This window comes from Vairimorpha necatrix, chromosome 2 (genome assembly GCF_036630325.1).
Source record: "Vairimorpha necatrix chromosome 2, complete sequence".
Classification (NCBI taxonomy): Eukaryota; Fungi; Microsporidia; family Nosematidae; genus Vairimorpha; species Vairimorpha necatrix.
Window position 1 is genome coordinate 69,947 of NC_088817.1, and position 22,289 is coordinate 92,235.

The 22,289-nt window shown below is 28.6% G+C and overlaps 8 protein-coding genes across 8 annotated transcripts; 4 read left to right on the top strand and 4 right to left on the bottom strand.

Moving 5' to 3' along the window:
• Positions 1 to 51: 51 nt before the first annotated feature.
• On the top strand, positions 52 to 2,061 carry VNE69_02017 (DNA replication licensing factor MCM3; the record flags this gene model as incomplete). Its single annotated transcript, XM_065472563.1, has 1 exon — positions 52 to 2,061. One exon carries the CDS (start codon positions 52 to 54, stop codon positions 2,059 to 2,061), a length of 2,010 nt encoding a protein of 669 aa, XP_065328635.1.
• Positions 2,062 to 2,361: 300 nt separating this feature from the next.
• On the bottom strand, positions 2,362 to 3,048 carry VNE69_02018 (ribonuclease P protein subunit p30-like; the record flags this gene model as incomplete). The annotated part of the gene is made up of 1 exon (XM_065472564.1): positions 2,362 to 3,048. The coding sequence occupies one exon, from the start codon at positions 3,046 to 3,048 to the stop codon at positions 2,362 to 2,364; it is 687 nt and encodes a 228-aa protein (XP_065328636.1).
• Positions 3,049 to 3,731: 683 nt separating this feature from the next.
• VNE69_02019 (putative SP-containing protein) lies at positions 3,732 to 4,313 on the top strand (the record flags this gene model as incomplete). The annotated part of the gene is made up of 1 exon (XM_065472565.1): positions 3,732 to 4,313. One exon carries the CDS (start codon positions 3,732 to 3,734, stop codon positions 4,311 to 4,313), a length of 582 nt encoding a protein of 193 aa, XP_065328637.1.
• Positions 4,314 to 5,181: 868 nt separating this feature from the next.
• VNE69_02020 (V-type proton ATPase subunit H (VMA13)) lies at positions 5,182 to 6,306 on the bottom strand (the record flags this gene model as incomplete). Its single annotated transcript, XM_065472566.1, has 1 exon — positions 5,182 to 6,306. One exon carries the CDS (start codon positions 6,304 to 6,306, stop codon positions 5,182 to 5,184), a length of 1,125 nt encoding a protein of 374 aa, XP_065328638.1.
• A 278-nt stretch (positions 6,307 to 6,584) lies between these two features.
• VNE69_02021 (uncharacterized protein) lies at positions 6,585 to 6,821 on the top strand (the record flags this gene model as incomplete). Its single annotated transcript, XM_065472567.1, has 1 exon — positions 6,585 to 6,821. One exon carries the CDS (start codon positions 6,585 to 6,587, stop codon positions 6,819 to 6,821), a length of 237 nt encoding a protein of 78 aa, XP_065328639.1.
• A 224-nt stretch (positions 6,822 to 7,045) lies between these two features.
• On the bottom strand, positions 7,046 to 7,939 carry VNE69_02022 (G2/mitotic-specific cyclin-B; the record flags this gene model as incomplete). Its single annotated transcript, XM_065472568.1, has 1 exon — positions 7,046 to 7,939. The coding sequence occupies one exon, from the start codon at positions 7,937 to 7,939 to the stop codon at positions 7,046 to 7,048; it is 894 nt and encodes a 297-aa protein (XP_065328640.1).
• Positions 7,940 to 8,247: 308 nt separating this feature from the next.
• Positions 8,248 to 8,919, bottom strand: VNE69_02023 (NIF3-like protein 1; the record flags this gene model as incomplete). Its single annotated transcript, XM_065472569.1, has 1 exon — positions 8,248 to 8,919. The coding sequence occupies one exon, from the start codon at positions 8,917 to 8,919 to the stop codon at positions 8,248 to 8,250; it is 672 nt and encodes a 223-aa protein (XP_065328641.1).
• Positions 8,920 to 15,654: 6,735 nt separating this feature from the next.
• Positions 15,655 to 16,545, top strand: VNE69_02024 (putative SP-containing protein; the record flags this gene model as incomplete). Its single annotated transcript, XM_065472570.1, has 1 exon — positions 15,655 to 16,545. One exon carries the CDS (start codon positions 15,655 to 15,657, stop codon positions 16,543 to 16,545), a length of 891 nt encoding a protein of 296 aa, XP_065328642.1.
• Between the last annotated feature and the right edge of the window lie 5,744 nt (positions 16,546 to 22,289).

Sequence of the window (22,289 nt, forward strand, 5' to 3'; positions counted from 1 at the left end):
TACTAGTGTATGTATTATTTCAATACATTTTTTTATTATTCTTCACCCTCAATGAATATTGCTGACCCAATTGAAGAATTTAAGAATTTCATAGATGAATACAAAAACACATCAGAAAAAGACTACTACGAAATCCTTCTTAAGACTTCTTCACCCCGAGTCATTTTCAACATGAACGACATAAGAAATTACAATACAAATCTCGCCTCTTTACTAATCAATGATCCTGCTACTATAGTCCCCCAAATAGAAGATTTATTAAACCAGATAAGTCAAAAAGATATAAAATTTGGCATCAAGGGTTCATTCGGAGAGTACAAGCTTACTCCTCGTACTCTGATTTCTCTTTTTATTGGTAAACTTATTTGTATAACAGGAATAGTCACTAATTGCTCGACATGCAGGCCCAAAATAGTCAAGAGTGTTCATTACAATAATACGAAATCTTCTTTCGTACAGAAAGAGTACAGGGACTCGACTATGATCACTAAATTGCCAATTACTAATACAGTTTATCCTACTAGAGACACTGACGGGTCAATATTAAATACAGAATATGGGCTCAGTGACTATGTGGATTATCAAACATTCAATTTACAAGAAATGCCTGAAGACGCCCCATGCGGCCAACTCCCTAGAAGTGTGGAATGTATAGTAAGTCATGATTTAGTAGATAAAATTAAACCTGGAGATAGAATTACTTGTTATGGGATTTATAAAAGTTTATCATTTGGAAATACGACAGAATTCCCTAGTAAATTTAAGAATGTATTAATTTGTAATAATATTGACCAATTAAAAAAGACAGAGATAAAAACAACAAAATCTAATACAATTGATTACAAAGATATTACTAAATATATTGCCCCTAGTATTTGGGGACATGATAAAATTAAATTAGCTCTAGCTTTGATGTTAGTAGGAGGAAATGAAATTATAATGAAAAATGGATCTAAAATTAGAGGAGATATAAATATTTTATTAGTAGGGGACCCTAGTACAGCCAAATCTCAATTATTAAGATTTATTTACAATTTTAATGAGATTTCTGTCGCCACTACAGGCAAAGGGTCGTCTGGTGTCGGCTTGACTGCTGCTGTTGTTATTGATAAAGAGACAGGGGATAAAAGACTCGAGGCCGGGGCCATGGTCTTGGCCGATAGGGGGATAGTTTGTATAGACGAGTTTGATAAGATGAATGATTTAGATAGAGTAGCCATCCATGAAGTCATGGAGCAGCAGACTGTTACTATTTCTAAGGCTGGTATACACACGACTCTAAATGCGAGATGTTCTGTACTTGCTGCTGCTAATCCAATTTATGGAATGTACAGGGAGAGTAGGAAGCCCAGTGAGAATATTAGACTTCCTGAGTCTATTATGACCAGATTTGATCTTATTTTTGTAGTACTAGATAAGTCAGATGTAGTCACTGACTCACTTATTTCTGAGCATGTAGTAAGAAGTCACTCTGTTTTCGTACAAAAAGAAGAAGAAGATTCTTCTGGATTTAAGGAATATATTGACGAGTGTAGAAAACTCAAGCCTGTTTTGTCCAGAGAAGCGAGTAAGATGATTATTGAGGAATATACAAATTTAAGACAAATTAAGAATAAGAAAGAACAAATTGTCTCTATAACCCCCAGGATGCTTGAGACTATGATTCGTCTTTCTACTGCCCATGCTAAGTTACGCCTTTCTGAGATTACAGAGGTGTCTGACGTTGAGTCTGCGATAAGTTTGCTAAATTCGACTCTCTTCCAGCAGATAAGTAAAGAGACTAAGAGGCCTAAAAATGAAGTAGATAAAGAGTATGATATTGATCAGGAGATACAGATAGTAGAGAATCAGAATGCCAAGAAGGATTATGTGATAGATTTGTTGTATGAGATAAGATTGAGTGATGAGTCACTTACTAATATAAGCCTTGATGAGATTTATTCCAGGGTTAGTTCTGATCTTGAGATTTCCAAAGAAGATGTGAATGATATTTTAGAGGAGTTAAGTTTACAGGAGATAATTTATTATGAGAATAATACAGTGATATTTATAAATGATTAAAATAAATTTACTATAGTGTTATTAATATGTAAGATATACTATAATGTTTATTATTATGTATAATTTACTAAAGTGTTTATTAATATGTAAGATATTATAAAGCGAAATAAACTCTTAATATATCTACAATAAGTAAATAAACTGTCGTAGCCGATCAAATACTGGCCAATCATCTTTCGACAAATGGACAGATTTATTTGGCTACTTAAATTATTTAAAAACATTTCCAAAACAGGGGATGAATAAACTTATTGACATAAACTATTGTATAATTTACTAGATGATTGTGTAATAAATACTCTAATTTTGTTTAAATTTGTTGATTAAAAATTCCTCTTTTAGAGCTCCCTCTGGTATGTCATCAAATACACACTCATTTTTCATAAATCTTCTCTCTGCACATTTCTCTAGACATTTCTCATTATTCCTCAAGATCTGCCTGGCTTTATCTTCCCCGATATCCACCACTAGTAACATCTTCATAATATCAAGAGGACTCTTCACTTCTGTACTCCTTGTCGCCGCACTGCCTACTATTATATTTCTACACTTAGTCACTCGTATTAGTTCCCTGAAATTATATAACCACATCATTCTATCTCTCTTATCATACAGAGCACTGAGTATATCAACTTCATAGAAGATATTAGGATTAATATTCCTGAACTTAAGAGGCTTGGTCATGTCCAGTAAAATGACATCACACATATTCTCGTCTACAGGAGTCTCAAAGTCGGGGACAGTGAGACAGAGGACATCACATTTAGAGAAGAGAGACTTAGTATTGTAAGAATGAGTAAGAAGATTGACAGACAACTTAATGAAAGACTTCTTGGAGGGGAGAGAAGGAGGAGAAGGTCTAGTAAATTTAGAAATGTCATTTTGAGAAATAGAATAAGTAAAACAGAAACCAGAATAATCAGAATCTTCTAAGAAGACTAAGTCATTCTTATTGTATTTACTACTAATAGACATATCATAAAACATAAGAAGGGGAGGGAATTAAAAAAAAAGACATTCTATAAACATTTTATATAAAGATATATTAGAAAGGGATACAACAAAAGACAAGAGAAAACAATGTTATTAATAGAATAAAGCTTCTGTAAGTCAAATATCCAGTAAACTTATAATTGTATAAATCTCTATGGGTAAAATAGAGAAAAATTTCGAATTCAAACTCAAGGCGCACTGAGGAAAATGTGAAGTAAAATTAAAGATTAATCAAGTACATAATAATTATATTTACCTAATTTATTAAACTGTCTATTAGTGCATCATTCTCAAATATGAAAAATATAAACTATATATAAAAACACACAAGAATATATAAAAAAATAAACATAAAATACCTAAATCTGAATATATAAAATTTTCAAACTTTTTTGAATAAAAAAATTAGACTTTTTATTTGTTGTCGTATCAACAAAATGTAAAAAAAACACAGAGAATATTTGTCTTCATAAAGATAATTAAATTCAAATGTAAAAAATAATTAATTTTTTTTAGTTTTTTTTAGTTTTATTTGTTTTTTAATTATAAAATATGACGTAATCTAATAAACAAACAAACATTCACTCACATTCATATCTATTCCTCTTTTATTTTCTCATTTCTTACTTTTCTTATATTTTTTTTTAACTATAAATTAATTTTCTCTTTAACCCCATATGTTATTCTTCCTATTATACATTTCTAATATTCTAACACAAAACAATTGTTATACTCACGGTAGCTCAACCAATAATGCAAGTTCTTACAGTGGCGGAAATGATGGTCCACTTGTAATATACTTAAAAGATGGTAGTGTATATGAATTTGATAAAGCTAATATTGTGAAAGTCACAGATGGTAGAAATGGGTTTGTACTACATTTAGATGACGGGTCTAGGCTTAATGTATCAGACAATAATGTGTCTGTAAGACCTTCTCCAAATCAGGATTATAGTGTTAATAACGTACAGAAGGTTAGAGAGCAAGGAGATAACTTAATCTTAGATCTTAAGAATGGAGATACTATGTTAGTAAACTCTCCTGCTGGGTATGTTGATAATGGGAATGGGAGTGTAGATATAAAGACAAATGAGAATACAGAACTTACTACAGAGCCTAATAATGAGAAAGGGAATGTAGAAGACGACGGGGAAGATGAGGAGGATGAAGATGACGATGATAGTTCGTCTAGTAGTGCGTTGACAAGTGTGTATGCTACCTTTTTGATTGGGTTTGTAAGTTTGTGTATGGCTATGTAAATAAACTGATACAAAAGAAATTTACATGTTATTTTATATGTTATTTCAAGAATTTAAAATATTTTTCTTTTATTTTTTAAAGATTTTAAAATTTTATTGGTAAAAAGTCATAAGGTAGTAGGTTGATAAAAAATTCACCTAATATTCTCTTGGCCTATAAGCTAGCCAAGCAAGATATCTCATAAGCTTAATGTTAAAACTTCATATTCTTATTTGTATTTTGCGTGGTCATGGAATAAGCCATATCATACATTAATGTGCATTATTTTGCTTTTACTTAACAATTAAGGCCTTGTTTATTTTAAAAGGGCGTAATTCAAGTAGGTCTAAATATAATTGTTAATATGTCTCCTATTTATGTATTTTTTAATTGTATTCTATTTACACTGCATTTTTGTCATAAAATGAGGCATAAGAACACTTTATTGGGGATGTAGTAACATTACATGATAGATTTGTATGTAATGATACATAATACAAATGCTGTATCAATTAAATTTAAGTGCTTAACATTACATAAATAATTTTGATTCATTTCTAAAAATACATTTTCCATTTTACCCACAGACAAGCTTAGGTAAAAATCAATGAAGTTTCTATTTTCCATATATATGAACATTATCAAAATGTTGTGGAGGTATACCCCGTAGAGTGCTATTTACAAACAGGCCGCCTTCGTGGCAATAAACCAAGGCAATTTGTCATTATGTTTTTTTTTCTCACATGCTCCGTGAGTTTTGTTTTTTATTCATGCTAAGGGTAAAAATAAATTTAAATTTATTCAATTTTATAAATACAATTTTATAAAACATAAATACAATTTTATAAAATACAAATTTTTTAAACATAAATATTTATTACAAATTCCTTAATTCCATTCACTAAATATCGAGGCATAAAGTGCTTGTATTGCTTTAAATCTCACTTCATCATTTTCACTCTTAGTTAGTTCATACAGCACATCATTAACTTGATGTTTATTAATCAACCTTGTAATATTCGGACTTCCTTTAATTATCATATAAATATCATTACAAGCCAAACACACCCACTCATTATTATTAGACTTCAAATATTTCTTCAATATCTTTATTATATCGACTATATTCTTATTTATATGATCCATATTAGTATTCCAGAATACTTCATCATAATGATAATCATGATCTTCAAGTATTCCTCTAAATAAATCTTCAGTATATTTCTCTATTGAATATTCAGCATGTTTCTTCTCTAAAACTTCTTTAGAGATTTTCAGATTATTTCTTAGATCTTCGTCACTGATGTTTAAATCACAGAGTGTTAAAGTAATCTTTCTTAATTCGTATATTTGATTTATACTCAAGTTTGTATATTTCAGGATATTTACTAGTACAGAATAAGATATTCTTAATATTTTCTCTCTACTTTTATCTTTTAAAATACATATAATCTTCTTCAAGAAAATATCTCTTAATTTGTCAATATATTCCCGATTAAAAGATAATACATATAATATTAGTAAGATATTATACTGTACTTCTTTAATAAAGATCAAGTCATCAAGTATTTTCACTATATTTTCGTCATTTATTATTAGAGATTTCCTCTTCTCCAGGTCATAATTCATATTAAGCTTCCCTGATATAAAAATGACAAATAAGCTCAATAATTCATTTTTCTCTTCGTAATTTGAGTCTTCTTTGAGCATGTACTTAAAAAAGACCAAGTATTCTTTCCTGTGTTCTTGGTTTTTATATAAATCAGTCAAGAGACTGAAAGATTTATAAGAAATGTAAGTATCTCTATTTTTTAAAAGAGAAATAAGAAGATCTTCAGGAATAATATGAGGATATTTGTAGAGAATGTAAGAAATTTGTTCTACAGAGGAATATTTTATGATTTGATGTATGTCATCATTTTGAAGAGCAGTTTCTATTTCTTCTATGAAATTTAAAGAGGTGTTCATTTGGGCAGTAAATTTAGACTCAGCAGATTTGAGAAAAATGGCCATGAGATTTTAAGGGGGAATAAAACAAGAAGATTTAAGAGAAATCTCCTTTATGAAACAAATGTAAGAGAGACCAATAATCAAAATTAAAAACATGACATATCATAAAAAATTCTATAACATATATGATAATCTTATCTGATAGTGACATACAATCTTATTTAATAATGACATACAATCTTATATGATAGTGACATACAATCTTATTTGATGTTTCCTTCTAAAATTAATTATATTTATTTTTTTTGAGTCCTTTTTCTTACCCCTCATTTTTCTTTCCTATGGAAAACTACAAGAAATCTCAAGTAATTTTAAGAAATAGACTAGCAGCCAAGAAAAGCGCAGAAAAAAAGAAACAAGAACTTGAGAAATTGAGACATGAAAATGATTTCTTAAGACTCCAGAATAAATTATTACTACAGAAGATTTATAATCTAGAGAAATCCCCTTCACTTCCTACATTTGAACAAGTCCAATATTTATATGGACATAAGCTAAGGAAAGTGAGTTTGGGGTGAATGAGTATGAATATTCTGGGATGTTTTATTAAAATGCTATATTTCAAAATATACAAAGAGTTTTATTATTTTTAATATAACTTAAATTTATTATATATACTTAATTTAGTTAAATTTAGTTAATATAACTTTATTTGTAATATAACTTAAATTTACTTAAATTTTGTTTATATAAATTTAGTATGTTAAATTTACTTAATATAAATTTCTAATATAATTTATTTCTAGTAGAAATTTTGCTTGGCATATTCTGATACATATGATGATACGAAGTTATACTTCTGTGTGTCATATTTCTTCTTTATATATTCATACTTAATGGGCTCTGCTATCATTTGTATCATCTTATTAAAACACTCTCTTAATTCTTCTTTACTATGTCCAGAATATAAAGTAAACAGATTCTTACAAGTATCTTGCTGAGTAATCTTCCTGGCCAAATACATAGCCGAGGCCGCCTTTATAGAATTCTTATAAATTAATAAATCTTCATATAAAACACTCAATTCTAAAATATATTTAGCCACTGTCCTACTCTTCTTCTCATAATTATTAGCTTTACTACACCTCCTTAAGAAATTTAGTGGGTTACTAAACAATATGTCATAATCTAATATATGTAACATAAACTTCTCAGCTTTCTTTATATCATCTTCAGTGATCTTATTATCACTAAGTACTACGAGATTATTCAAAGTTGGACAGATCACTTCTTCAAACTTACAAGCTATCATTAAAGCACTTATTCCTACCAAATATAACTTATTTTTTGGTATATCTTTTTTAATTAAGAATTTATCAATAATAAATACAGTCAAGAAAAGTGTATCTTGAGCGAGATTAAGTCTATTGTGTACATAAATAATCCAGTCTATCATTTTACTTCTACTAGTAAATGATATCTCATTGTTTTTATATTTGTAACTTCTGTCTAGATTTTTATAAAATAAAAAGATGTCTAGATCGTATTTGTGGACCATACAAATCTCCTGTTTCTCATGTGCTAAATGAGATTTGTAAATAATAAGCTCATCATTAGAAAGATTTTGAGATGACTTGTCTTTTGAAATATTTGTGATATTTTTTAGTGGAGCAGATTTTTTAAAAAGGTTAGACATCTAATAAGGACAATAATTTCATAAGAAAATTTATATAAAAACATAGAATGCCTGCTTGATTATAATAAGATTAAATTGATAAAAAGATATTTATTCTTTGAATATTTGTTTATGTAAACAAAAATAAAAAGAAAACAAACTAAAAGACAATATATTTTATAATAATGTTATAGTTTAGACTTTTACAAGAAAACAAATTTTCGACACAAACTAAATTAGAAACTATGAGATGAGTTTTTAAATGTGGTAACCCGTGTTATATGAGAAATTAATGCTTAAAAATAATAAACATAGAAACTCATTTTTATTTATAGGATGATTTGAAGAGGGCCCTTGTCCTCCTCAGATATAAAAAGAGTACATTCTTTCAGGACTCCTTCTAGCTTACTCTTCATATGCTTGAGTGTCATTCTCTCGCTATTAGAGTGCTCTAATAATATTACTATATTATTCTTCCTTAAGGAGTGTAAAATACAGTGATGAGCCATCTCTCCTGTGATAATCAGAGAGTCAACATGATCATGATACTTGAAGGCAGACCCAACAACCACTACTAATTTAGAGAACTTATCTGTATTCTTCGCTATCCTCAAATATTCCATATTTCCTTCTCTTTTAAGTGTCTCTATAACTTCCTGTAGACTCAGGCCTTTTAATAATTCAAAAAGATACTCATTCATCTCCCTGTCCCATGAAGTATGGGGAGAAAAGACATTTATATCATTCTGAATACATCTCAATAATAAATCATCTCTCTGTATCTTCTTTATACCTGAGAAGATAAGAGGATGATAACTTATAATATGCTTTATATTCTTCCTTATACATTCATCTATAACTAAATCAGAGATATCTACAGTAAGGAGAACATTTGAGGACAGAGAGCCAGTGTCTACAAGTACGCCAATATTGTCCCAGTCTAGTCCCTCAGAGAGAGGGAAGATCTGGGCGACTCTGTCTTGTAAATCATGAATATTCATAAAAGGGCAAATTTATACCCCAGGATGAAGATAATATTTCTACTAATAGTGCCAATATACTTGACATTGATAATCATTCATTGTATCCATAAGATTATACCAAAATGGATCATGTATATTCCTCTGTATGGACTGAGCTTCTACTTGTACTACATAATATTCTCTGCCTTGATTGTGTTTATAAGAAACAACAAAATTAAGCAAACATCTCAATAGTATAGTCTAACAAAAGGATACGGACATAAAAACATATTTATGTAGGGACATTCATCATTGTACTAATACCACACTATTAAGATGTTTGTATTTAGTAGTTTATTACTTCTAAGGTAACAAAATAATATTTAAAGGTCAAAATTTCAATTTTTTAGTACTGCTTAAAGCACCACTAAATAATAATAGGCTTGTTATAATTAAAATTCAATAATAAATCAGATCTGCTATGTTTCTTAATAATATGACAATATAAATGGAATAATCTATACGAATATCTAGTAAAATTACATCTATAAACTTAATACACTTGCATACCATGTCATCGAAAAAATAAGCCATAGGTATATCTTGTGTTAAATAATACCCTTCGGTATAATTTGGATTCATGTTAATTTTATATTTATCTTGGTGTATAAATAAACTCAAATATTTTTTATGATTTTACAAATTTATATTTTTATGCGGAAAAAATTTATTTATACTTTTTGAGTAGAGTTTGTTTGTATAAACAAACAAACAAATTATGCAAAAAAAATAATAACTTTAAAAATAGAATTTTTGGTCCTTAATAAATTATTAAGCAATAGTAAATTTCTTCGTTAAAATATCTATTCGCCAATATTATTTCGCTGTTGTTACAATATTTAATATAAAAATTATTTACTCGCTTTTTATCGTATAGGTACTATATTATATTCTTTTTTATTTGGAAAAGAGGAACTAAACATTGATTATATTTATGTCTGATCCTCGTCTACCTGTATATGAGAATATTAGTCACTTAAATACTCTCCATATATATATGGTCGACGTACCAAGCTCTGTGTATTTTCTTGCTGTTTGTAGAGTATTGTCCATCTATCCTTAACAGCGCACCAAAATGATATTACCCTGAAAACGCTTTAGATCAAAGTTGTAATGCACGAAAACAGACATTTTATTGTACCCACATGTTTCATGAACGATATTCTTACTATAAAATTACTTATAACTGTCCAAAGAAAAATTTGATTTAAATAATGCATTAAATTATAATAAAAGTTTATAAATAGTTAACTTGTTTAAAAATAAAACCATTTACAACACTAGATTGATTATTTTCGCGCATAGTACGCGACAGAAATTTTTAATTGATTTTTCAATTTTTAAAAAGTGTTTTTTGGAATTATACAAACCACATATACATATATATATACACATATATGTATATTGATTGTTCATAATTTTTATAGCTAATTTTAATTTTAGAAGCTACTGACCCCCAAATAAAATTAATGCTCGCTGAGATCTGATCCCAAGACCTCTAAAGTAGTAAACGAGCATATTAACCACTGTGCCAATTTAGTTACAATAATAATTTGCATTTATTTATAGTATGGCTCATCATTTAAGAAAGATTTCCTTTTTACGAAAATGAAAGAAGTAAAAGGCCAAGTTGTGTATGATCGGCTTGTCCAAATTATTAAAGTAGACGAAATTAACCTTGAATGAGACAAACATTAAAATACAGGCTAAAGAAGAAATCCCTAGGTTTTATTCTTGTGTATAATATTCCTTTCTTGAAAGATGTGGGAGGCAGGAACAAACGACATTTCTGGGTACCATGGTCCAAGCTACGAAAATAGAGGCCAAAGACTTCAACATTCAGCGTTTTTTGGCGAGAACCACCTCTACGCTAAGTGTAAAAACCAGTGATTTAGTATACCTAGGTGTATTGTAAGGGAGGTTTGCAGTGAATTAAATATACGCATGCAAGCATAACCACCCAAAACAAAAGAAAAGTTTAAGCACATTGTCGTAAAAAACAGTTAAAAAGATTTATTATTGGCCTTGTTGATATGAGGTCTTGTAGATTTAAAATTTTTGGTTTTAGTGATACTTACAGCAATAGATGTATTTTTTAGGTATGCTTCGAGCTCTGCTTCGAAAGCCATACCCTTCGTTGAAGTCGTATCACAGTTAGAATATAAATATCTAACGTAGTTTTTCTTTATACTTAGATTTGACAACGGAAAAGAGTAAAAAATGATACTATAATTTTTTTTTGCAAATAAAGCAAAATTTTGCTTATATATGGCAGGCTTCTTTATTCCCAGAGTCAAAGACAAGTCGAGAGTTTAAATTAAACCCTTACTTGTTATTTGGAAAAAACATCTATGAGAAAAAGATTATAACAAGTAGAACTGACTAAAAGTGATAAATTAAGTTTCATATGCTTTAACACCGCTGTATACTCTGCTAAAAAAAATATCCTTTCAATGTATGGTACGGAAGCCTCGGATACAATACATGTCTGAGAGATAATGATGAATATGATTTTTATAATGAGGATGAAACAATTCTAAACACAATTGCGGCAAGAAATGCAGTCGTATAGTTAAAAATACTTGTCTAGAATGGACAGAAAATGTGTTCATAATTCTATCAATGATTATTCTATGGGAGATTTAATGGTCGTAAAAAAAGATTTTGTACACTTACATTAAAACAAAAAAACTAAAATTTAAATCTATTAATAGTAAGGCAAGGAAAATAATAGAAATTTTAATAAATAATGATTAAGGTTAACATACGACAGTAATGAAAAAATAATATCAGTGAATTGGGTTAAAAAAACAAAAATTGAGCCTTTAAAAAAGTTTTAAATTTTGTTTGATTTTAAATTTTGGTTTTTTATGATTTTGATTATTATATCTTACACATTAAAAACTGCATTTAATGCTTTATTATAAGGAATTTATTGTTTTTGAACAAATAATGTATCTGTGTAATAAATATAAGAAAATGCATTTTTTTATAATCATCAATTTTCATAATATATACGTTGTGCGATCCTCTATAGAATAAAATGGGGAAATTATTAATACCAACGTACTAGCAAAATATAATGTCTCAAAAAAAATCTTCGTAACTATTGATTTAACGGGCATCGGAAAAAATTATAGATTAGTTATAGTCATTAACTTAAGCCAAAATGAATTTCTCTAACTTGAATTTATTCGTTTTTTCCTAAAACTTTGTATATAAACCAGACATCATATTTTCAGATTTTTGTTTTTTAATTTATTTTCCAAGATAATTAATACTCGAGGTTAAAGGTAATATGTGAGAAAAAAATTGCATTTGTTTATTTATAAAATCCTTTATTATTTATTTAGTGTTTATATAAATATTTATAAATTGAAGTTTAATTAAATTTTAAGAATCTGAAGCTAATCTAGAAAAATCATTGAAGATAGAAAGCTAATAAAAGAACATTATAACAAATGCTTACAGACATTGCACGCATAAATTTTTTAAAAATAATGTTTTATACATATACATTAGTAGTTAAGTAATCTTTAGATCGTAGCTTTTTGTTAAAATCAATGCGCTAATTAAAAGCACAATGAACTTGTCACAATTTGGGAACCACTATTTTTAATATAAAATTTTAATTCATGTAATTATGTTTATAATGTAAAAGAGCGTTAGTAAAGTGCTACTATAAAAATAAGATCTTTTTGTATATAATCTTGGAAAAATACATTTTAAACCCCGAATAAACAATTAAATTAAACATAACTCATGATTTTGAACTTTTTTTTACAAAAACTTCCGGGCGCGCGACAATTATTAAAAAAAATTTTATAATAATTTTTTAAAGACCTATAATTAACCTGCCCTGTGATGTTTATTCATCTGATTTTTAGGGCGTATTTTTAGTAAGAGTATTACAATATATCAAATCTGCATAATTAATTATAAACATTTCATAATTCGTGGGATGTAATCGGTTGCAATAATACCAATTTGCGGTATAATATGCAGTTTAGATAAAGAGTTTGTAGTTTGAAAAAAATGATCATTGTGTTGATATAGAAAAACCATATTCTTTCTCTACAAACGAGATCTGTTTTCTTACATTAAAAATGTTGGATTTTTTTAACAAAAAAATTTTCAACGTAAAATATCTAATAGACATACTTGTGTAAAAGGACGAGAGAGCATTTACTTCTAGACGAGGAGGCAGATAAAATACGAAATGAATTGAATTCAGTGCTATTCATCATACGTAAATATTTTAATAGATAAAATCCCCTCCCTGCCTAGAAAATTTGAATGGTGTCCATCAGGTACATTTAACATTAGCGGAGTCGAGCAGAAAGGTCGATTTGACTTTTTCATATAAGTTTTATGTTCTAAGATAGCTTTTTATTAATAAGTGGTGGATAAGCTTAAAGATGTAAGTTGCGCAATGTGGCACTAAAAGGATGCGCATAGATGATGCAGATGGTATTAGAGGTCTTCTGCTAAAGTGAAATGATGTTTTTTTTTTGATTAAAAACTTTCTGAATAAATGCTGTAAATATATAAACACGATATGAAAATAGATGCGAAATTTTCTTCCAAAGCCAGGCACGAATAGCAATGGAGAAAAAATAAGTTCGTCAGGTTTAACGTAGCAAGGGTTAGAAATCAGAATTCCCAAACAACAACCATATTTTTATCATAGTTTCAAGGTGTCGGAACCCTTAAAAAGTCTTCTACATATCTCTTAAGTCAAGAAAGTAAGCACGTGATTTGTTATAGCTTTTGTCAAAATAATCACAATAAACTCTAACATTTTTATTGTTAAAAACGAATAAGCACGTACAATGAGATCTTAAAAAATTCCATATAAATAAATTTGCATTTTAGGTAAATATGCTTCTAAGTTTTCGACTTAAATGTGTTGATACACTTATTTTACTATAAAACAATAAATAAATGAAAAATTAGTTGACTTAAAATATAACGTGTACATCTTATTTTAAATACAATAAAGAAATAAATAAGTAAAACATGATTTTTTCGTTAGAATTTCATTATTCCGACTCTTTACTTTAAATTATGGCTATAAACAAATCCTTAGCTATCATTTGTCTAATTAATATTTTATTTTTTGACTTTTTTTGCCTTGACAAATATTTGTGAACTACGAGATAATAACAAAAGATAGTATCTATAAAAAATAGACATTTTACATTTTAAACTTGATAAAAAAATGTGTACGACTAATAAAACATTAATAAAGGTACTTAGCTTTTACATATTCTATCTATATGCTTATTAGAAAAATTAGATCATTGAAAGATATTTCGCAAAATCCGACTAAATTGTGGACTATATTATCATTGCGCAAAGGAATATATCAGTGTATTGAAGCCCAAAATAAATTTGAAAATCAAGATTGTTGGGAGTCTGACCGTTTGGAACGGCATAAAATTTTTTATTGATCCCCTAAAAAGGACAAAATTGGTAGGAATAAAATTTGTTAAAAAAAATTTTTAGTGTTGAAATAAATTAAAATCATTTTTTCTTACACATATGATATCATGGAATCGCCAAGTGCACTACTCATTCCTGGAGCTGTAGAAATACTACTATTCTTCTTGGGTAATACAAGACAATGCATTACTAATTCTATTGTGATCAGTGAAAAGCATATTCTGCCGCATTCAGACAGATCACCTGGATGAAACACGGGATTGTAAAACTCTCACAAAATTTCGTAAACTCCGACGATTCTGAGACACAATACCAAACAAATTAAGGGATTTTGGTCTCTTTCTAAAATAAATATTGATCTAGACATGAAATAAATCAATCCGAACACTATAAGTACCTTTTGTAGTTCTTCTGGGCTTATCAAATATCGAAAAATAATGTTAGAAAGATCTTTTCTCTTTATTCAAATCAAATAATTAGGTCTGTTAAAGGTGAATTTTTTATTTTTACACTCTTTTATTTTTTTCAATGTAGGCTTTAAACGACCAGACACCGGAAAATAGCTTCAATATTGACATGGAGCTTACCCGTTGCCCTTTTTGTGCAGATCAGCCATATAAGTAGTTAAATTACACTTTTTAAGCAATAAATATTTCAAGTCCGTGGCATTGATTTTTGTAATGTGTTCTTGGAATATGGCCATTTTCTAATAGTTTTTAAATAATAATTATTACAAATATTTTTAATGATGATTATTTGCTATCTTAGACGCTAACGCGGAACCTATCCTTGTTAAACTAAAAAAATAAATCGAAATAAGAATACCCTAATTAAATTCATGTATTTTGTCTATTTTATATTTCATTCTTTAAAACAAAACATTGGCGTACTGCCGAATTTAGTAACATCCTACAACTTTGATTTTTTTTTGTGTGACTCGGCCTGACAGGTCACTTGAGATGCTTTACAAAATTTTGGACATATGTGACAGATGATTTTTATGATATCTACTCTTGTGATGTAACTATGTGCATTACCATTATATGATTTATATTTATATCTTAATTTAAAAAAATGATATTTTTTTACAATTGAATGTAAATTTTTTTATGTTCTAATAAAACCAATAAGAGTATGCATAAAAAAGTATATATTTTAATATTTGTGAAAAATAATTAAATTAATTTTTAGTGGCATTTTTAATTTTTAGTATTTAGAAAAGCTAAATTTTTTTTTTGTTCTATTATTGGATCTTTTTACCCCTTTATTATGCTACAAAATATTTTGTTCGTTATTAGTTTTGCACTAGGAAGTAATAGTAGTAATTTTTGGAGAGGATGGGAAGATCAGCCTAAGCATGGAATTTATAAATTAAAAAAAGACGATAAAAAAAATAATGAAAATAATTTAAAAGTTTTAAATGAAAGACAGCATCCCTATAAAAGATTAAATGCAGTTGCAAATAATGCAACCAATGAAAAAATGCAAACAAAGGAAATACACCTCGTGCAACGATTTGTCAACAATATGGTTCTTTACAATTCCCAAAATAATAACATTTCTAAAAATTATGAAAACTATATCAGACGTAGTATATATTTTGATAGTCTTATACAAGAATGGGAGAATGCTAAAATAGATCCAATAAAGGGAAGTAAGGAATTAAAATTTAATGACACAAACTACAAGAAATTTACTCTGCTCAAAGTATACACTAACGCCTGGTTATTTAAGTTTAAAAAAATATCAATTGAATATTTGCCGAAGATTAGGACTGAGATACAAAATTCATCGATAAATGAAACATATAAAAAATTTATAATAGAAAATATAGATTGCTTATCACGAGTCATGAAATATTATACATCGTTAGTGCCATTTTACAAAAGTTACAGATATGAATCCAAAAATTTAATATATTACTATACTTTATTAAGTCTTAGATTACCATATCTATTTACCCATTTCGACGTATGTGGGAAGTTTATACGTTTATATGAAAACATAATCGCCCAATTACCACTAAAATTAGACAATACTAGCAGCATGACAACTACATTGCTTGATTTGGGGGAGAAAATATCATACATAATTTATGCTCGAGATACCTTTCTAGAAAAGATCAAAGAAATGACAAATTTGCTCAGGAATTTGAAATAATAAATATCTTTTTTTTAAATCTACTCACATTGAAACTTATATTTTTATGTATTGTAGTCATTTTAATTTCATAAATACACTTATATATATATATTTTGAACTCTTTCTAAGATTTTGAAAGGAAGAAAATGTTGTCATGAAAAATACACATGAAACGATAGTATTTTATATGTAACAAATTTAACATAATAAATATTGTTACCAAAAAGAGAGTTGGTCAATTGAGATGGCTTTTATGAAGTGTAACTTTATTTATTTGGCATTTTTATTCTATTATAGATTTCTTAAATAGGTTTAGGTTCGAAACTGAAACTAGTTTGTCTTAATTCATTATAAATTGTTTCACCTTTCAGTTTGAGTCTGATCATTTGCGCTTTCAACACGACTTGTAGCGAATATATTTACCATATTATAAGAAGATTAATTTTTAATTAATAAAGCATCTTCTCTCTTCATGTGCCTCTATTTCATTCTTCATGTGCCTCTATTTGTGAGTAGGGATGATTAGACTCTCCGTCTCTCGCCTTTCCTAATTACTTTCTAGATCTCCTGATCTTTTATATTCTAAAGAGATGTTTTGCGAGTTCTATTCAGAACTATCATATTATATGATAATATTTTTATCTAATCTTATGTGCAGATTGGTTTTATATCCTAGTATAATATATTTTATATCTATAAAAAAGAAATTTAAATGTATAAACAACGTTATATGTGTATGAAGGTTTAAAAAAAAAATATATGACGATGACATAAAAATAGTTGATAGCGACAGATAGACAGTGGCCTAAGATTTTTAAAAAAAAAAGAAGTGCGTATAAAGTATTCTATCCCCTCTTTAACTTTGTTTTTGAAGGAAATTTCCCACTTTTTTCCGCCTACAAACTAAAAGAAAAAATGCAAAGAGAGTGTGAAGATTTTCTTAAGTTATAGATATATAATCTTTAAACTGTTTTCTTTGACTGCTAAAAAACATCAAGTCCAAAAAAATTATATAAAAAATTTAAATTTTATAGAAAACTACAATTTAGGTAAAAATGAATCTTTATATACGATTGGAATGTTTGAAACCCAGATATTTTATTTTTAATTTCTAGTTCTAAATTAAAGAACTAGTCAAAATACTTCATTTAATTAGTTGAGTTAATTTTCCATAAGTTAAATGATTATAGTGCAGCTTGCCTTGGTTTCGCATATGTGACTCAGCTTTTTACAGACTATGATTTTTATGAAATTTTTTTAGCCTTCCGCTGTAAACTTTTAGCTTCATTCTCCTTTAACGGCAACCTTTATCTAACGGCGCCATATTTACTAGACGCTTACATCCGAATGCATTTCTTCATCTCCTGCATGCTCTTGATCGTATCCTCGTCGTCGTATCAAAGAGATGGACTCTAGAGTCTTCTTAAAAACAATAGACTAGAATGATCCTTTTAAGATTAGGTTGAAATTGTGCTTCTGATGTAAATTCTATGATATTTGGTCACAACTCGATCCCTGGTCATAACAAAAACACCTATTCTTGTCGAAATTTATGTGTTAGTCCTAATTTTTATGTTAGAAATTCATATTTCTTAGTATGTCATTTTCGACTATAGTTAGTCGGTCCTAGAAGGTTATACCACCTTCAACTATTAAAATTTCTTTCTCTTTCTTGTCCAATACAAGAACGTCATTGCTTATATGGTCCAATTTTCTATTGGTGTATATCCTCGTATATACTCTTATTTCCGCACAAAAGTTTTCCATGGTCCTTGTAGAAGAGCTCACGTATTTTCTATGTATTCTTAACCCCATTTTTAATGCATACTATTAGATATGCATTTAACTATCTAGCAATGTCTTTTAATATTATCAAAACCTGACACTCATCCACATTTGGTAGCTAAATGATACATGGTCTTAGTACGAGATCCACAATGAGTGCCTGTCCTCTTGGCTCAAAAGAATTTCTATTCTCCAAGAAGCAGTTAATTGCCTCTGATATAGACCCATTCTTTCCTTTGACCAGCGGGCAAACGAGCCCGCAATGCTTTTCGATCCTTAATTTTGTCTTTGAACAACTTTTCGTATTTGTCCTTGTTTTTACTTTGTTATAAAGCGCTTCTTTTTGTATATTATTTTATCTTCTGTGTCGTCTCTCCTACAAAGACATACCTAATCCTTAGAGACTCGATGATGTTAAAAAAGTATGATTTGCTCATAAATTCTACATTGTATCGCTGCAATAGTTTAAGTTAATTGTATCATAAGTAAAATACAATAAGCTAAATTCCAAATTTTTAAGGTTTTAAACAAGATGGACGATTTATAAAAATAAATAAATCCTAGAAACAGTAAGATAAAAGACATAATTGCTGATATTAAACTTTTTATGAACACAAATTTAGCAAGACACATTTTTAAAAGAATTTAACCGCTATTTCTATTTTATTAAATTTTAAGAATAATTTATATATACTTAAATTTTACATTTTTAATTTTGATTTTGTAAAGAAGGTGAAAATAAAAAATTTGTCATTTTAAATATAAAGATTACTGCATACGATCAACATCTTTTTTAAAATTAAGACATTGTATATTATTTTTATTTTAAATGAGATAATATTGCCGTTCCGCTAGTATTTCGACAAAACATTATCCATAGTCTGTATTAATTACCCACATAAATTTTTTATTCCAAAACTATAATTTTTCACTATATTATTGTTATTTTATGATATATAAACAATATTTGTAACAAAAACTGAAATTTATTCACTAATTCTGCGTTGAAATTGAGATTACATATTGCGGGGAATGTTCACTATCGGCCGAGAAGAGGTACTATTCAGATGCTATATAATTTTTTATTGTTGCCCCATCAAGGCTTAATTTTCTTTTGAGGTTTACAGGCGTGAAAAAAATTAGGTCAAAAGGCGCAACGGTCTGTTCCCAGACCTTTTTTCTCCCTAAGGGTCTCCCTTAGGGAGAGACGAAAAAAAATTATAATTATAAAAGCATTTTATTTTAGAAAACTTTTATAATTTCAATAAAAACTCTTTATGGCTCTTGATATTTTTATATATTGCTTCACCATTGTGCCATTAAATTCCACCAAAAAATCCGGGATCGCCTTTTTGGTCTCCTTTTTAGCTATTATATCACATTTAAGATGTGACCAGACTCCCTCTATTGAATTTGTGGCCTCTTTTGCTTTATTTTAAGCTGTCATCATGAAATACAATGCGATGATTACCGTTGCTAGATTCTACTGCTGTCCTATAAAATTATTGCCCATCAATTATGCAAATCGTTAGGTAGTTTATGTATTTTTAAAAAAAACAACATCATCGTCTGGCTAGTCTGGTTAGGTACTATCTCGGTTCTCAATTCTAACGTTCGCTCGTCTATTGTACCTACCACCATGTACAGTTTTTGACTGTCAATATCTTTTCGATGTGATCATACAATTTCCATTTCCAAAAACTGTTTCATCGGGGGTTGTCACTTCTTCAAACCCTCCTATTTTTTTTAGTGTTTAATGTTTTCCTTTTATAGTGCTTCGTATATTTTTTTTGGCCCTGAAGACACTGGAAGCTGACACACGAGAATTTTTGTTTAGGTTTAGTTTAGACTGCTTTTTAATGAATGAATACAGAATTTATAAATAATTGTTTATGGGGCTTGGGAACTATAAATTGAAGTTTTATCAAGAACTTCCATTGATGTTCCACATTCCTTCACCCCCTACACTTAAACTGGTGGCAGTCTATGTACATCAGAGGTGGGCAAATACTTTAAAGCTGTGGGCCAAATGAATTTTTTAAAATGTCTCCCGGGCCGGAGGACTATTTCGGCTTTGCTTTACACAAGCGGAAATTTCGGATAAGTTTTTCCCCTGCCCATTTTTAACAAAAATATTAAGTATCATTTCAATTAGAATAAAATATATCAAGTACCTTTTAAGGAAATATTATTATAAATAAATGGATATTAGATAAACCACACAATTAAAGGTTTTATTTTGTTACATTTTAATGTCTTAACGATATTAATTATTTTATATTGACACATGGTTATTACAATTTAACATTTATATTGCATCTCTAAATATAATAGTAAAAAAATTCAAAAAAGAAAAAAAAACATCAAATGTTAAAATAAATATTTAATGTTAATGCGAAACGTGAAATGTCGAATGTTCATCCGACATTATTTCTTCAAAATTAGGTTCTAAATCACTTGTAGCAATTCTTAATACCGAGTGTATATTTTCGTCAATAATTTGTGATCGATACTTATTTTTCGTGGAAACCATTAAAGAAAAGGTTTTTATACAAATATAAGTCGAACTAAATAAAACGAGACATTTCTGAGCATAGTTCAAAAAATGTTTGAAATGTTCATTATTTAACGCGCCATAGAAAGCACTCAATTCGTTTGAGTGAAAATTTTCTTTTAGTAAATTATTTGATTGTAAGTCAATTAGTTCTAGTTGAATTTCAACAGGAGCTTCTTGCACGTCGAAATTGAAAGGATGGCCAATTAATGATAAAGGTTTTTCAATATCTTTGAAATCTTCTTTGGAATTCAGAATGCAGGTCTTGTGTTATTGCACTATATTTAAAAAAATCTGTATTTTTTAATGATTCTCGCCGTGCTTGCAATGAGGGGAAATGATTTAATAATTTATTATTAAAGTTTTCAGCAAATAAATTAAGTTTTGTCATAAATGCTTTGACGTTTGAGTGCATATTGAAAGCGAATTGGTTTTTACCTTGTAGATTTATATTTAGTTCATTCAAATATTTTACTATATCTACTGAAAACGAGAAATCGTTTAGCCAAGCCTCATTTTGCAATTCAGGAAAATCTTGTAGTTTTTCTTTTATCGACAAGAATGATACTATTTCATCAAGCAAATATTGAAATCTATGTAAAACTTTACCAATGCTAAGCCATCTCACTTCAGTGTAATAGGGAATTTCGTAGTAGTCACTTTCAATTTCTTTCAAAAATTCAAGAAACTGTCGATGATTTAAGGCATGTTTTCGGATATAATTTACAATTTTGGTCACAACAGTAACGACGTGATTCAATTTCAAAACTTTTCTGCATAGCATTTCTTGGTGAATAATGCAGTGCAAAAATAATATATCGTGTTCTGGTTGTAACTTTTTTACTTTGTCGCGAATTCGTTTAAGTAAGCCTATATTTTCCCCCGTTAAACTAGGACAGCCATCCGTAGTGACGCTTTCTATTTTATTCCAAGTTAAACTAACTTTAACTAAATACTCTTCAACAGCGAGAAAAAAGTCTTTACCAGTAGTTGTATTTTTCATTGGATGCAGACTAAGAAGTTCCTCGATAATTTCACATTTCTTATTAATGCCGCGAATAAATATTAATAATTGACTTGTATCAGTAATATCGCAGGACTCATCTAAAGCCAGAGAACAATAGGTAAAATCAGCAATTTTTCTGCTTAGCTGGTCAAGTAAGTTTCCTGAAATATTTTCAATCCGGCGTACTATTGTTCTTCTCGAAAGCCTTAGATTTTCAAAATAAGTTTCTTTTCAGGACAACATATCTCCGACACTTGTACCATGCATTGTTTAACAAATTCTGCTTCTAAAAACGCTTACAGAACTTATCAATTTTGTGTGCGACAGCATAACTTGCTTTTGTAGTAGATTTTACAATATTAATTCGTTTGGTAAAAATTTTTTGTTGCTGATTCAAGTTTTTTGTTAAGTTTTCAG